The sequence below is a fragment of the Scardinius erythrophthalmus genome, assembly GCF_964197995.2.
Source record: "Scardinius erythrophthalmus genome assembly, chromosome: 22".
In the NCBI taxonomy this organism is placed as follows: domain Eukaryota; kingdom Metazoa; phylum Chordata; class Actinopteri; order Cypriniformes; family Leuciscidae; genus Scardinius; species Scardinius erythrophthalmus.
Genome location: NC_138242.1, coordinates 19,328,783 through 19,344,049, shown reverse-complemented (window position 1 = coordinate 19,344,049; position 15,267 = coordinate 19,328,783). Strand labels below are relative to the sequence as shown.

The following is a 15,267-nucleotide window of genomic DNA, read 5'->3' as shown; positions in this document are numbered from 1 at the left end:
ATATATTTTTAAAAATGTTTTATACAGTAGTAAATCCTTCCATTAAGGTAAATTTAGTATCGTCCCCGACTTTATGTGAGAATTTTCTTGACTATTTTATATCTAAGATTGAGGTAATTAGAGTGGATTTCTCTCCAATGACTTGAAATCCTCAAGTCCTGCTTGGTATACTGCAGTTTTTAATCAATTTGAATTGATTACATTTCAGTGGTTACATGAAGTGGTAAGTAAAGACATGTTGAAACAGGCTTTTGTGCAGCCTATTTTGAAGAAACCAAATTTGGGCCCGACTGTCCTGGCTAACTTCCAGTCGCTCATCTTTCATTTTTATCTCAAATTTTAGAAAAAGTGTTTTTTTATCAATTAAATAACTTTCTAGAAGAGCATACGATCGGCAAAATCTACCAGTCTGGCTTTAGGAAACACCACTCAACTGAGACAGCCCTTGTAAAACCTTTCAATGATTTGTTGCTGACTGTTGATGCTGGAAACTCTGTTGTGTTAGCATTTTATTAGATTTAACTGCTGCTTTTGACAAAATTGATCTCTTAGTGATGCTCTCACGGTTGGAGGAGTACTGTATGCTGGGTAGGGCTGGGACGGTTACCGCATTACCGCAATACCGCGGTCACGTGACGCCTACCGCGGGTCTGAGCTTGTCACCGTCATCACCGCAAAAAAAAAAAAAACCTGGCTTTCGTGTCTAATAGCATTGTGTCTTACATGGATTCAAGGTTTTCTAAACATAACATCATCAAAAGATGGAGCAAATCTGACCTTTCGCAAGTTCGCAAGTTGTTCCATGACACACAATAACATTCCATTCGTACTGTAGGCTATTGACTATAACCCCTGTGGCGCGGCTACCGGAGCTGATCGCGCCCACTCTAGTCAATGCTTGTCCAAGCCGCACCGTAAATAAAAAAAAAAGTAAAAGCAGGACCTCAGCTTTTAATTGCACGTGCTTATTTAACACAGTTCTCTCACGTGAAGACCGCATTTGTCAACCCTCGCAGAGTCGCGGCAAGTGCACACTCAACAGCACCACAGAGGAATCTTGACGGCACTTGCAAGAAAATGGATAAGTAGGCTACATAATTAAATTCACTAATATTACATCATTTAAACATTATTAAAAATACATAGGCTACTTTGTTACTAAAACAATATTTGCCAAAGAATAGGCCTACTTGTATGTTCACAGTCTGAACGTTTTTGTTTCCATTTGTTTAATTTCAAGATCCATTGTTGCTTTGACAGCTACAAAGCTGGGGCACTAAACGATATTCAAAGTCACATTGCATGCTTTTAACATTAAATAAAGCACATAAACAGTACCTGAGATTATCATCGCCACACTTTGTTTGTTGTTCCAGCCGCGACGTAGCAGAAAAAAAAAACTGGGGGAGGGTGGGGAGGGGGTTTGAGGTTTAAAGCGGTTTACCGCAATACCACGGGAATTTCTTGCTTTTCAACCGCGGTAAGAAAAAATCCATACCGTCCCAGCCCTAATGCTGGGGTTCAGGGGAAGGTCCTGAACTGAACCTATTTGACTGGTAGAAGCATGGTAGTGAATATTGGGGCCTGTTCCTCTAGATCAGCACCAATCATGTGTGGTGTGCCTCAAGGCTCCATCCTTGCTCCTATTTTATTCTCTCTCATATGATTCCTTTGGGAAATATTTTCAAGAAATATAATATTGCTTTTTACTGATATGCTGATGATGTACAAGTGTATTTGCCACTATCACATGGAAATGGTTTGGAACCTCTTATGGCCTGTCTTTTAGATCTTAAAACATGGTTGGCTTCTAAATTTTACATCTAAATGAAAAGACTGAGATTATAGTTTGCATTCCAGTGGAGCCAGGGTGGGACAGCACAGCTAGATTTTGGCTCTTTGTCACCTCATGTCAAAACATGTTCGAAATTTAGGTGTGTAAATTGACAGCTCTCTAAATATAATGAAAATGAAAATGATTGTAAATATAGTATACTATAATAGATTTAAGTAGTCTATGAATATATGTGAAATATTATTTATTATAATAAATATAAGCATAATAAATATAAGTATTCTTTAAAAATACAAGATGAAATTTAACGCAAATTGACAACTTTAACAAACGCATACCATCATTAACAAAGAAAATGCAATACTATGAATATAGTTTCAGTTATACGTTTTTTATTTTTTATTTGATTTAGTCTAGTTAGTTTTGTATCAAATACACCAACACATTTTTCCGCTTGGGCAAGCGATTCGCAGACAGTTTTCCCTGCACAGCTTTAGCAGATTTAAGCAGGTGGAGCTGGGGAAGGTGAAAGGTTTCAGAGGAACTCTGATAGCGAGCTGCAGGACTGGCTTACAGCAAACAATGAACCAGACTATTTAAATGTTTAGCAAGTAATCTCATAGGCTGCAGTATTTGCAGAGGCCAATCAGCTTGTGCCATGCGTTATTTATGTGATTGCTAGCAGATTGCATGTAAAGGACCAAGGTATTAGCCTGCACCCTCTAGAGTGGCTTCAGAACAATGACAAATAAAATAGGCAAAAGGCAACAGCCTAATTATTATTATCATTGTCATTATTATGGTATTTAATAATTATTTAGTTAATATGTTTATATTTTATATGAAAATGTTTTTTTATATTATATTAATAAATATTGTAACTATAAAATGTTGTAACTTTTACTACTAAATTATTTAATAAGTGGTGGGGACAGCAGTGCTGTGCAATTTTGCTGAAGTTAATTTATCAATTGAGACCACAACAAACTCTGCACCTGTGTTAGCATAGTAATTAGCCATTCAAAATGTGATATGAACGTCAAACAGATTAATGCGTTGGATCACAATGTGTGACAGCTGCGTGATTCACTATAATTTTGATTTAGGACTATCTCAGATTGCTTTGGTAATGTACTTAGCTTTAATAGATTGTTCTTATGATTGTCAATAGGAAAGATACCAGAAATATTTCTCAGTTCGCATACTCGAGGGGTAAAATATTACAAAATCAATTTCTTGATGTAGGCCTAACAAAAGAATGGCTACATAAAACAACACTGAAAACGTACTCGGTTACTAACGTAACCTCGGTTCTCTCTAGAAGAGGGAACGAGTACTGCGTTTTATCAAAACGCTACGGGAAAAGTCTCTTTTCACGAAACACTGAAGCAAAAAATTATCCTTTAATTTTCATATATGTAAAACGCGTTGCGGCAGCAGCAGTCAGCTATGGCGAGACGGCTTGCTCGCTCATTGGCTGCTCTGCGGCAACTGCTTAAGCCTATCGAGCGAGGCCTGAGATGACGTCAGGCCAATGAGGGCGCTTCGCGCCCTCCTCGCCACTTCCCGCCGAAACGGGCGTGGCTTACCTCTATAAAAGGAGCTCGAGAAGGCTGATTCACTTGATTTTGATCGCCGAAGCGAACCAGAGTGAACCGTACGCACGGCAGAGAACGCAGTACTCGTTCCCTCTTCTAGAGAGAACCGAGGTTACGTTAGTAACCGAGTACGTTCTCTTACGAGAGTTCTCTCGTACTGCGTTTTATCAAAACGCTACGGGAACCCCTTGCAAAACGCCGTGCGTGCTGGGATAAAAACACTGATCACCGGAAGCTATTTCAGGCACACAGTGCATAATCACCAGATTGACTCACACAGAGTCAGGGAATAAGGGTGGGAGCCTTAATTCCCTATACTGTAGCGTCGTAGAATAGACATGTCCACAGACGCAAGTATAACATCACATAGACAGGGTAGGGAACCTGAACTAATGTGGGAAATGTGGGTCTTACACAGTTCTGCCCAAGATAGTCGGTAGCGCATTGCGCATGGGTTTCAGTGGTCTGACTAGACGGCTGAACAGATTACACCGACAAAAGCTTAGCCTGTAAGGCGGGAACCTCTAGGTTATAAAACCTGATAAATGTAGACGGAGAGGCCCAGCCTGCCGCCGTACATATATCCTGTAGGGAAATCCCGCTGGACCAAGCCCACGAAGAAGCAACGCTTCTCGTAGAGTGCGCTCTAACTCCCTACGGGCATGGAATGCCCTTGGCAGTATAAGCCAGCGCTATGGCGTCAACTATCCATCTGGATAGACTTTGTTTCGAAACAGCCATTCCTTTGGAACGTCCACTGAACGAGACAAAGAGCTGCTCTGTCTGTCTGAAGACAGCAGAGCGGGACATATAAGCTCTTAAAACCCTAACAGGGCAAAGAAAACTCGAGTCCCCTTCCTCACTCGATGCCGGCAGGGCAGCCAGGGAAATAACCTGAGCCCGAAAAGGCGTGTTGAGGGCTTTCGGCACATAGCCGTGCTTAGGTTTGAGTATGACTTTAGAGTCATTAGGACCAAACTCCAAGCACACCGGGCTCACAGAGAGCGCGTGCGGATCGCCTATGCGCTTCACTGAAGCGAGAGCCATCAAAAACACTGTTTTGAAAGACAAATGTTTGAGGCTAATAGACTGGATAGGCTCGAAAGGGGCACCTTTCATGGCCGCCAGGACCGTAGAAAGGTCCCACATAGGGACTGAAGGAGGTCTGGGTGGATTCAGTCTCCTAGCTCCCCTGAGGAAGCGGATGACTAAATCATTCCTTCCCAGTGACTGACCCAGCGTTGAACCGGAGAACGCTGAAATAGCCACCACATACACTTTGAGCGTGGAAGGGGATCTGCCCTTATCCAACAGCTCTTGTAGGAAGGAGAGAACCTCCGTTACCTCACATTCGAGGGGTGAAAGGCTCCGAGCTGTACACCAGCCGGAGAAAACCGACCACTTTGAAGCATAGAGTCGCCTGGTCGACGGCGCTCTAGCCTCCGTGATGGTATTCATGACTCCCTCTGCGAGACCAACGGGTATCCGTTGAGCGCCCACACATGAAGGGACCATAGTTCCAGGTGTGGGTGCCAGATCGAGCCCCTGGCCTGCGAGAGGAGATCTCTCCTCAACGGCACTGGCCATGGAGCGATGTCTGCTAACTGCATCAGAACTGGGAACCATGCCTGGTTCTTCCAGAACGGTGCTACAAGCAGCACTGGGCATTTCGTTTTCCTGACCCGTTCCAACACCTGAGGCAGGAGGAAGATGGGGGGAAAAGCGTATAGCAGGCAGCGCGGCCACTTTTGGGACAGCGCGCTGTCAGTCTTTGAAAAGAATGCGGGGCAGTGAGCGTTTTCGCGGGACGCGAATAGGTCCACCTCCGCTTTGCCGAATCTCTCCCACAACAGCCGGACTGTTTGTGGGTGTAGAGACCATTCGCCCGTAGGAACGTTGTTCCTGGACAGTCTGTCCGGGCCCACATTCAGCAGCCCGGGCACATGTACTGCTCTCAGCGAGCGCAGGTTGTGCTGAGCCCATAGCAGGAGGCGTTTCGCCAGCCTGTACAGGGGTATGGAATTCAGACCGCCCTGGCGATTTATGTAGGACACCACTGCCATGTTGTCCGAACGGACTATGACGTGTTGGTCCTTGATGTGGGGACAAAAACGCGTCAGCGCGTTGTGCACTGCCAGCATTTCTAGGCAGTTTATGTGTTGGAGCTTTTCCCGTTCCGACCATAGGCCGAAGGACGGTCTGCCCTCCAGCAGCGCTCCCCATCCCGAGGTGGATGCGTCCGTAGACACCATCCTCACCCTCGAGGAAGTCCCCAGGCTTACACCTGATTGGTACCAGTCGTTCGCCATCCAAGGCACCAGGGCTGTGACACAGTCCTGATCGACCTTGAGGCGTAAATGACCGGACACCCACGCTCTGCGCGGAACCCGCGCTTTCAACCAGAACTGCAGCGGGCGCATGCGGAGCAAGCCCAGCCGGAGAACTGACGATGCTGAGGCCATGAGACCCAGCATCCTTTGAAATTTTCTGAGCGGGGTGAAAGCGCCGCGGCGGAAAGACATCGCCGCGCGCTGAATGTTCAGCACGCGCTGTGGCGACAGCCGCGCTGTCGTAGACTGAGTCCAGAACTATACCCAGAAACGGAATCGTTTGGCTGGGGTTCAGTGAACTCTTCGCCCAAATGACCGTGATTACCAAGATTCTCGAGGTGATCGAGTAAAATGGCTCTGTGCTCTATGAGCTGAGATCGTGATTGGGCTAGGATCAACCAGTCGTCCAAATAGTTCAGCACTCGCATGCCTCTGAGTCTGAGAGGAGCGAGCGCTGCGTCCATGCATTTCGTAAATGTACGAGGTGCCAGGGACAAGCCGAAAGGCAGGACTGTATACTGGTATGTCTGACCCTCGAAGGCGAATCTCAAGAATCGCCTGTGATGTGACGCTATCTGTATTTGAAAATACGCGTCCTTCAGATCTATCGACATGAACCAGTCTTCTCGGCGAACATGCGCGAGAATTTTGCTGGTTGCGAGCATTTTGAAACGGCGTTTCACTAATACTCTGTTCAGTCGTCTGAGATCCAGAATGGGTCTGATACCGCCGTCCTTTTTGGGGACTAGAAAGTATCTGCTGTATATCCCCTGTTCGCTTTGAACTCGGGGAACAAGCTCTATCGCCCCTTTGCTTATCAGTTTTGATATTTCGGCGGCGAAGTAGGTGTGCTACATTCAGCGGAACCGAAGTTTCGACGCGCGCTGTGAAGCGCGGAGGGCGTCGACAAAACTGTAGCGAGAAGCCTCTCTTTATAATGCCTAAGACCCAGTCCGAAACCCCTGGAAGCGCTGCCCATGCATCTGCATGGTTGGCTAAGGGCCGGATACAGAGCGCGCTCTGTTCGCCGTGCGACAGAGGTGCTATGGGGCTCACAAACATAGGCGTTATGCCTGCGGCATTTGAGGCGGGGGGCGCGCTTAATACAGCGGGCGGAGCGCTCGCCCTTGACCTTACAACAGTGTTTGGCTGAGTGAGGGGGGGCTGCGCGAGTCCCATGGGACTCATGTGTGCGAGTAGATGTGGGCTGTGAGCGGGCACATTTACTGCTTGGGGCGCGCTGCTTGTGTAAGCAGCGCGCGCGCTCACAGGTCTCGTTTTTACAGAGAGCCTGTGATCTGATAGACATAGTGTTCGTGGGCACTGAGTAGTGGGCACTTTTACTATGTGGGGAGCGCAATCAACCTGAGTCGATTTTATTTGCGCGAGCCCTAAGTGCAGGGCTGTGCTTGTGTGTAGGGATGGGCACTGAGAAGTGGGCATCGACACTACATTTATAGCACCATCGGCCGTGGCCGGGACACCAGAAGTACCGTGAGTAAGTGTGGGCGCGGGAGAGCGGGCACAGTTACTGCAATGAGTGCACTGTCTGTCTGAGCAGAGTGAATGCACACAGGTTTCGTCTTTACAGAAACCACAAGGCATGCAGAACATAGTGTTTGTGGGCACTAGGCAGTGGGCACGTTCACTATGTTGTGTGCGTGATCGACCCGAGTCGAATATATGAGCGCGGGCCCTGTGTGAAGGGCTGTGCTAGTGTGTAGGGATGGGCACTAGCAGTGGGCATCTTCTCTACACATATAGCATCATCGGCCGTGCTCGTGGGCAGCAAAAACACGTCTGTAGTTGCCTCTCGGGGAACAAACAGAGTGATTTGCATTCGGCGGCATAAATATTTTCTGCCGGCCGGCCTGGGATTCGAACCTCCGATCCCCCGCGCGCAAGTCTAAGAATCTACCACTGGACCACAGTGAAGATACATTGACAAAGTCAGCGCGAGTATTATCCGCACTGGCGTTTGCTTGTCAGGCATGTACCACGTGCTTGTGGGCAGCAAAAAACACGTCTGCAGTTGCCACTCGGGGAACAAACAGAGTGATTTGCATTCGGCGGCATAAATATTTTCTGCCGGCCGGCCTGGGGTTTGAACCTCCGATCGCCCGCGCGCAAGTCTAAGAATCTACCACTGGACCACAGTGAAGATACATAGACAAAGTCAGCGCGAGTATTATCCACACTGGCGTTTGCTTGCAGGCATATATACCACGTGCTCGTGGCCAGCAAAAAACACGTCTGCAGTTGCCTCTCGGGGAACAAACAGAGTGATTTGCATTCGGCGGCATAAATATTTTCTGCCGGCCAGCCTGGGGTTCGAACCTCCGATCGGCCGCGCGCAAGTCTAAGAATCTACCACTGGACCACAGTGAAGATACATAGACAAAGTCAGCGCGAGTATTATCCACACTGGCGTTTGCTTGCAGGCCTGTACCACGTGCTCGTGGGCAGCAAAAAACACGTCTGCAGTTGCCTCTCGGGGAACAGACAGAGTGATTTGCATTTTCAGAACGCCTGCAAAATGCCAGAATGTGAGAAGAGTGGAAATCGCCCAGATTCAGCGGGGCTGAAAACACTCCATTCTCTTTCGCCAGTGACGCGCGGGAACCGTAGAAACGGTGTTCGGTTGCAGGCAAGCGGGTACTACGCGCTCGCTGGCTGCAAAATGCATCTCTGCAGTCGCCTTCAGGGGACTTACAGAGCAAAGCATTGGCGGCATAAATATATATGCCGCCAGACCGGGATCCGAACCCCGGTCTCCCGCGAGGAGAACCTATAATTCCACCACTGAGCCACAGGGGGATACAGGCTTTGAAAGCGGCGTCAACAAGCAATAATATTTCCAGTCGCCGAACAGGGAACTGAGAAATGTGAGAGAAAAGAGGTCAGACCGACCAACGGTGGGACTAAGAACACTCTTTTCTCCTTCGCCGGTGAATGACGCGTGCAGAGGCAGGGTAGCTTTTCTTGTAACGTAAAGAAAAACTAATCCCGCCGTCCGCTTCCAGGAAGGGCAGCCTCGGAAAGGATGCCTGGCGAGTCCTCAGAGTCACCGTAGGCAATTGGCTCGGAGCGAGCGCGAGCGCTGCATGAGAAGGCGTCTTGAAAAAGACGCAGCTCTTTTAGGGGTGAGTGTTGCAGCGAACACACACACACACACACAGAAAACAGAGCAATATAGCAATAAAGGATATAGGCGTCGGAAAGCGCAGCAGGTACGGCTGTAGAAGGCGGCGTTGGCCAGCGGCTTCGAGGGCTCGTCCCGCTGAAGTGCTTGCTTCGAACGACGCTTGCTTCCGTGATCCAGCGATGCGTGCGCTTCGCTGAAGAGATTAAAATCAAGTGAATCAGCCTTCTCGAGCTCCTTTTATAGAGGTAAGCCACGCCCGTTTCGGCGGGAAGTGGCGAGGAGGGCGCGAAGCGCCCTCATTGGCCTGACGTCATCTCAGGCCTCGCTCGATAGGCTTAAGCAGTTGCCGCAGAGCAGCCAATGAGCGAGCAAGCCGTCTCGCCATAGCTGACTGCTGCTGCCGCAACGCGTTTTACATATATGAAAATTAAAGGATAATTTTTTGCTTCAGTGTTTCGTGAAAAGAGACTTTTCCCGTAGCGTTTTGATAAAACGCAGTACGAGAGAACTCTCGTAAGAGAACAATTGCAAGACCTGAATGTTTTATTTGGCAGGGATCCACAAATCTGCCAGTATTATACAGCTATATATGAGACTTTCTTAGAAGAAGGATGTTAAACTGGTCAAACCTGCCGCTGTCATGATTCCTGTCTTGTGTTCCACTTGTTTTGTGTGTACTTTTGTCATTTCCTGTCTTTTGCTAAGTCTTGTAGTCCTATGTAGTTTTTCATGTTGATTAGTCTCCCCAGGTGTATCTTGTTTCCTCATTTCCTAGTTAAGCTTGTTTGCCCCTGTGTATTTATAGCCCTTGTGTTTCACTTGTTACTTTATCAGTTGTTGTATATGTATGGTTGCTTCTAGTTCGGTCATTCTTGTGGTTTTGTTTCTTTATCCCTGGAGTTCTTTATTATTTGTTCTATGTGTTATTTCATTAAAACACTGCAGATAGATCCTCGCCTTCGCCTGCTTTCTCCAGCATGTTACAGACACATACATCTTACAATTTCTAGTAAAGAAAAAAATCATCATCGAACATGAACAACCATCAGCATGTTTTATTCTTGTTATGATGGTTGGAGCGCCTGGTCAACCTGCATGTACAGAAAAGTTCAGAACGGTGTCTGTCATTCTCAGAGTGAGAAATGTGCAAAGAGCGGATGGCTGTTTAAAGCTGTAAAAGGAAGAAGAGACCCAGGAGCTTTAACACAAAATAAGTAAAAGCAACTTTAATTATACTATGGGAAACCAGTGAATGTGCCGCTTATGATAGTTACAGCTGGCTTCCTTCCTAAACCCGAACTCTCCACTAATGAAAGACAGCCTCTATCTCCGTCAGGCCTTTGTGCTTTAAATTGTGAAGGTGCTTGATTAAACAACATGCCAGGCAGCAAAGCTCTCAGGGCGACTTCACATTTGGCTAACTAATTACACACTCGCTGACTGTTTAAGGTCTGAATCTGGAATTAACTGCGACAAAATTGAGTCATTCTGGTTAGGAAGGCAGAATTTTTAGCCTGGTTTGTGCCGGGTGAAGTAATGCAGATTTATGCGGATTAATACGCTTTTCTAAACACAATGGAAGTAAAAAATAGGTCAGCGGACATTTAAGATGTTAATTTTGTGTCTGTGAGGCCAAATAAATGTAGTGAGAGCAAAAACTGTTCAGGAAGATTGTTGGAGTTGGCTTTTTATTTAATTTTTTTTATTTCTGACATTTATTTGTAGTTCTAAATATAATATTGCAATATTAGAGAAACACTTCTATGTTATTTTAGAGTCATTTAGATAGTATTGTAGTTTTTATTCACATTTTTCATTAGTTTGCATTTTTATATTTTTTTTCTGTTTTCATTTTCATTTTAAAGTTTTTGTAATTCTGTTGTTTTTCTAAAGAACGTATAACGCTAGATCCAATGAAGACGAAGATGATGATAATAATCCTAACCCTTTCCCTATAGTAAATACATGTAGGTAATTATTATTACTCAGTACTTCACTTATAATTAATTACTCTGTAACACGGACACCTTAAAATAAGGTGTAACCTAGTTATCTATTGGCGCTTTTCCACTACACAGTACCAGCTCGCCTCGGCTCGGCTCGGCTCGACTCGGCTCTGTTTGGTTTTCCACTGTGTAAAAGTTGTACCTGTACCTGCTTCCAGGTACTTTTTTTCATACCACCTCCGGCGTGGTTCTAAGCGAGCTGAGGCGATACTAAAATGTGATGTGAAAACACGGCAGACTGCTGATTGGTCAGAGAAAATCGTCACTATTCACTGCGTCATCATTGCACGCGCCAGACGGAGTATCCTGAATAAAAAACAGCAAAAACAAAAACATCCAAAAACTGCATACACTCGATTTCCTCCATTGTCCTGTGTGTGTGGGTAGAGGTTGTGTCTCGCGTGTCTCGCGTAAAAGATTAAGTCACGGCAGTTTCCTGCGGCGTCGCTATGCCGACCAGGTACTATTGTGGAGCTACTATCTGCAATGGGAAACGGAGCGAAAAGCGAGTCGAGGCGAGGCGAGTCGAGTTGAGCTGGTACTGGTAATGGAAAAGCGCCATATAATAACCCTGAAACTCTTTCAATAAAATCCAAATGTACTGTATTTGTTTAACAATTTTCACAATAAATATGGTTGCAAAATAGCAGAGTTTTTGTGTGTGAAAATTTCTAAATGAATGCTTTTTTTATTTATATTTATGAATATTAATATTTTACATTTTGCAGTACATTTATAATACACTTTGTAATATTTATAAAAAATACACTATTGTAAAGTTCTCTCAATCGTTCCGTAGCACCCCTAGTGGATGAAAACCCCTGTTCTGTACTATTGCCTACTCATTTTGCCCAGGAGGTCCACCCATAAAACACTGTCACCTGAAACCTCACAACAACTCAGTTTTCTCTCTTTGCAGTGAAAAATGAAGTAAACACTCCCCAGTTGCCCACTACAGAGCACAGTAATCAGCACTTCAAACATTGGACCACCGTATGGAGCCTCCAATATTGACATGTTCAGCATGTTCCTGACAAGAAATCCCCAGTTGTACAATAAAGTCCATATAATGGTGGTTTCTTTAGTGGAGGGAGAGGGAGGGGGGCAAGTACTATAATCCGCATCATTCCAGTTTGGTGGCTTTGAGCTGCTTATCACCCAATCCCACATGGTCTGTATGTCAACTGAAGTTCCCCACCACTCAATGGACCACTCCATCAATTTCTTGCTCTGCGTGACACAAGAAGCTGCGTAGGGTCAACGTGAACCACAGAGCCATGCAACTTGATTCCACCTACATGTCGCCTCGATTTTTTATTTTTATTTTTGGTCTGGTGATTACAGCTTCTCAGACTGGACAGGAGAGAGAGTTTCATGAAGATCTCTCAAAACCACACTTGACTAGTTATGAGACAAATCTGTCCAAACTGTTTCACAGAAGAAATTGCTGGGAGGAAGTGACACTAACAATGTAAATAATAGTAAAATATTTACTGCAATATTTGAGCTGCAATATTTGTAATACAAATTGTCTACACAAGTTGAAGTATGTATGAATAAATGAATGAATGAATGAATCAAAGCTCTTTACAATCATATCAGGGAATCTCTCCTCAACCACCATCAATGTGCAGCATCCACCTGGATGATGCGACGGCTGCCATATTGTGCCAGAACGCCCACCACACACCAGCTTATTGGTGGAGAGGAGACAGGGTGATGAAGCCAATTAGTATATATATATATATATATATATACTAATTGGCTTATAGAAGAGAAAAAGAGAACATTCTTATTAAATAAGAGTGATTATTGGAAGTGTCTTTGTTTATGGTTTATGGTTAAGTGTTGCAGTTTTATTCATGTGAGATATAGCTAGGTTTTAAGTTTAAAAAGTGAAGTAACATATGTCGCACCTGTCTTGCAGGCGTTTGCAGGTAACTCCAATACTGAGAGTGTGGTTCGGCATGACCTGCAAAACCCGATTGTGGCCCGTTATTTGCGCATCATTCCTTTAGACTGGAGTGAAGAAGGACGGATCGGCCTCAGGTTCGAGATCTACGGGTGCCCGTACTGTAAGTTGACACTGCACTGTCACATTCCACAGCAGATATCAGCTAAGACAGCATTTTGTGGCAGTTATTTATATAATGTTGAAGCCGATTGGGATTTCCATCCTAATAACTGTGCTTTTTTTTCAATCTTTATTAAAGCAGGAACATTTGCTAAGCTCAGTATAAAATTGACAGTTTTATCTATTAAAAGTTTCTTTTCATACTGAGGAAACGTGGTTCTAAGCTTTTTTGCATCACTGGAGTGATTAATATGCAGTGCAAGATGGCAATATATATTCGGAAAGATCCCGGTACAATTAAAAGAAATTGGCTGACACAACTTTTTTTGAAAGTCAAGGTCAGCTATCCATCCCATACAAATCATTTCCATGATTTGCACAGATATCCACTATTATGCCACCCTGGTGTTCACTAAAACTGAACAGAGAACTGATACTGTGCCCTGTTTAATCAAGCACACTATTTCTCCAACGTGATGTTTTTGGCTATATATAAATTGAGACAAACAACAGTCTAGGTCACATGAGGACTTAATGCGAGGACTTCAGTACAGATGAAGCAAACTCTGAATCAACATGCACTAATGCTACAATTTTATATATGTCATAATCATTTGTTAACAAATGTATTACTTCAATGAGCTCATTGTTTCTGCCTTAAATTATTACATTGTTTAAATTATAAAAAAATTGCAAACTGATTTGTATATGTATATTTCTGAAATACATAACTTAGACAGTTACTTCTGATAACAAATCACTCTAAATTGTAATGTGGACTCAAGCATTTTCTGTAAAGCTGCTTTGAAACGATGTATTGTGAAAAGCGCTATACAAATAAATGTGAATTGAATTGAATTGAATTGAACATGAGTCAAACTGTCTTGTAGAGTGTAGCTTCAGTCAGTTACAAAACACCTGCCTGGAAGTTTCTAGTAATCCTGAAGAACTTGATTAGCTAGATCAAGTGTGTTTATTTAGGGTTGGAGCTAAACTCTGCTTGTGGCCCTCCAGGAACTGAGTTTGACACCACTAGGTCGTCAATACTTTTTAATATTTAGTTTCACTTCACTTGTTATTAAATCAATCAGGGCAGTTGTTACCAGGCTCCAAAATATTTTTTTTGCCAAACCTTCCTATAATGTAGTGAAAGGATCAGGGAAGAAGGAGGCGGGAACTGGTGAACTTTAATAAATAAACACAACAAAAGTAAAAGTGGCAGCCCCTCACAGACGACTGCCGCACAAACATAAACAAAACATAACACAAAGTAGTCCAGGCCTGGTCCTCTCTCGTCCTTCACTGTCGTCGTTCCTCCTTTTATGCATCTGTGAGATTCTCACGTCCTTCGGCCTTCAGCCTTATTTGGGAGAACACGGGGGGCGGACAAGTAAATGTACCAGACTCGTAACGAATCGTGACCTCAAAACCGAGGTACGTACCTGTCAGGGTTTTACAGATGATGCAGACAAGATGGTAAGGTTAATAGTTTATTTTCAGGGAGTGTGGAGATGCAGACAGATGGTGAGTAACAGAAACACAGAATAACAGTGGATGCTTAGCTGGTTGGTAATGTCCTTGTCATTCTTTCTCTTTGCAGATGATGTCAGGCTGAAGGCAGAACAGGATGGCAGGCAGGACGGATTGGAGAGGATGAAATGACAGGTAGGAATCCAGGTAAGTGTTCGGAAGTCTGTGGGTCATGTTAAGGTGAACATCGACGAGACCAGACAAGGAGTGAAGGGAGAGTGCTGAATATAAAGGGTGGTTAATGAGGGAGTGCAGGTGATGATGATTGGTGATTGGGTGAGTGAGTGCAGGTGTGCGCCATGGAGGATTCTGGGGAATGAAGTGCACACACAGATGAAGGCTGAAGAACGTGACCGTGACATTACTCCCCCCTCCCGTAAGGCGCGTCCCGCGCCGAAGAAGGCAGCATACGGGAGGGAGGGTGGGCATCCTGGAGTCCGTGACGGGAAGGTGGAGCAGGTTCAGGAGTACGGACTCCAGGATGGTGGCAGGACAGACAGAGGAGGTGATCAGGACGGTGCAGACTGAGCAGGGAACCAAGGTGAAGCAGACTGATCAGGGGACCATGGTGATACAGGCTGAGCAGGGGACCATGGCGGTAAGGACCTTTCGGGTGGCCATGGCGGTGCGGACCCTTCGGGTGGCCATGGCGGAGAGGACCCTTCGGGTGGCCACGGCGGTGAGGACCCTTCAGGTGGCCACGGCGGTGAGGACCCTTCAGGTGGCCATGGCGGAGAAGACCCTTCGGGTGGCCATGGCGGAGAAGACCCTTCGGGTGGCCACGGCGGT

At 45.4% G+C, this 15,267-nt stretch overlaps 1 protein-coding gene across 1 annotated transcript in view; it reads left to right on the top strand.

Annotated features, from left to right (window-relative positions):
• cntnap2a (contactin associated protein 2a) overlaps positions 1-15,267 on the top strand; it is a 470,798-nt gene that overhangs the window by 236,457 nt on the left and 219,074 nt on the right. Inside the window, exon 4 of the mRNA XM_081353019.1 lies at positions 12,802-12,949. Coding sequence (XP_081209145.1) covers positions 12,802-12,949 — 148 coding nt within the window. The remainder of the gene's footprint in view (positions 1-12,801; positions 12,950-15,267) is intronic.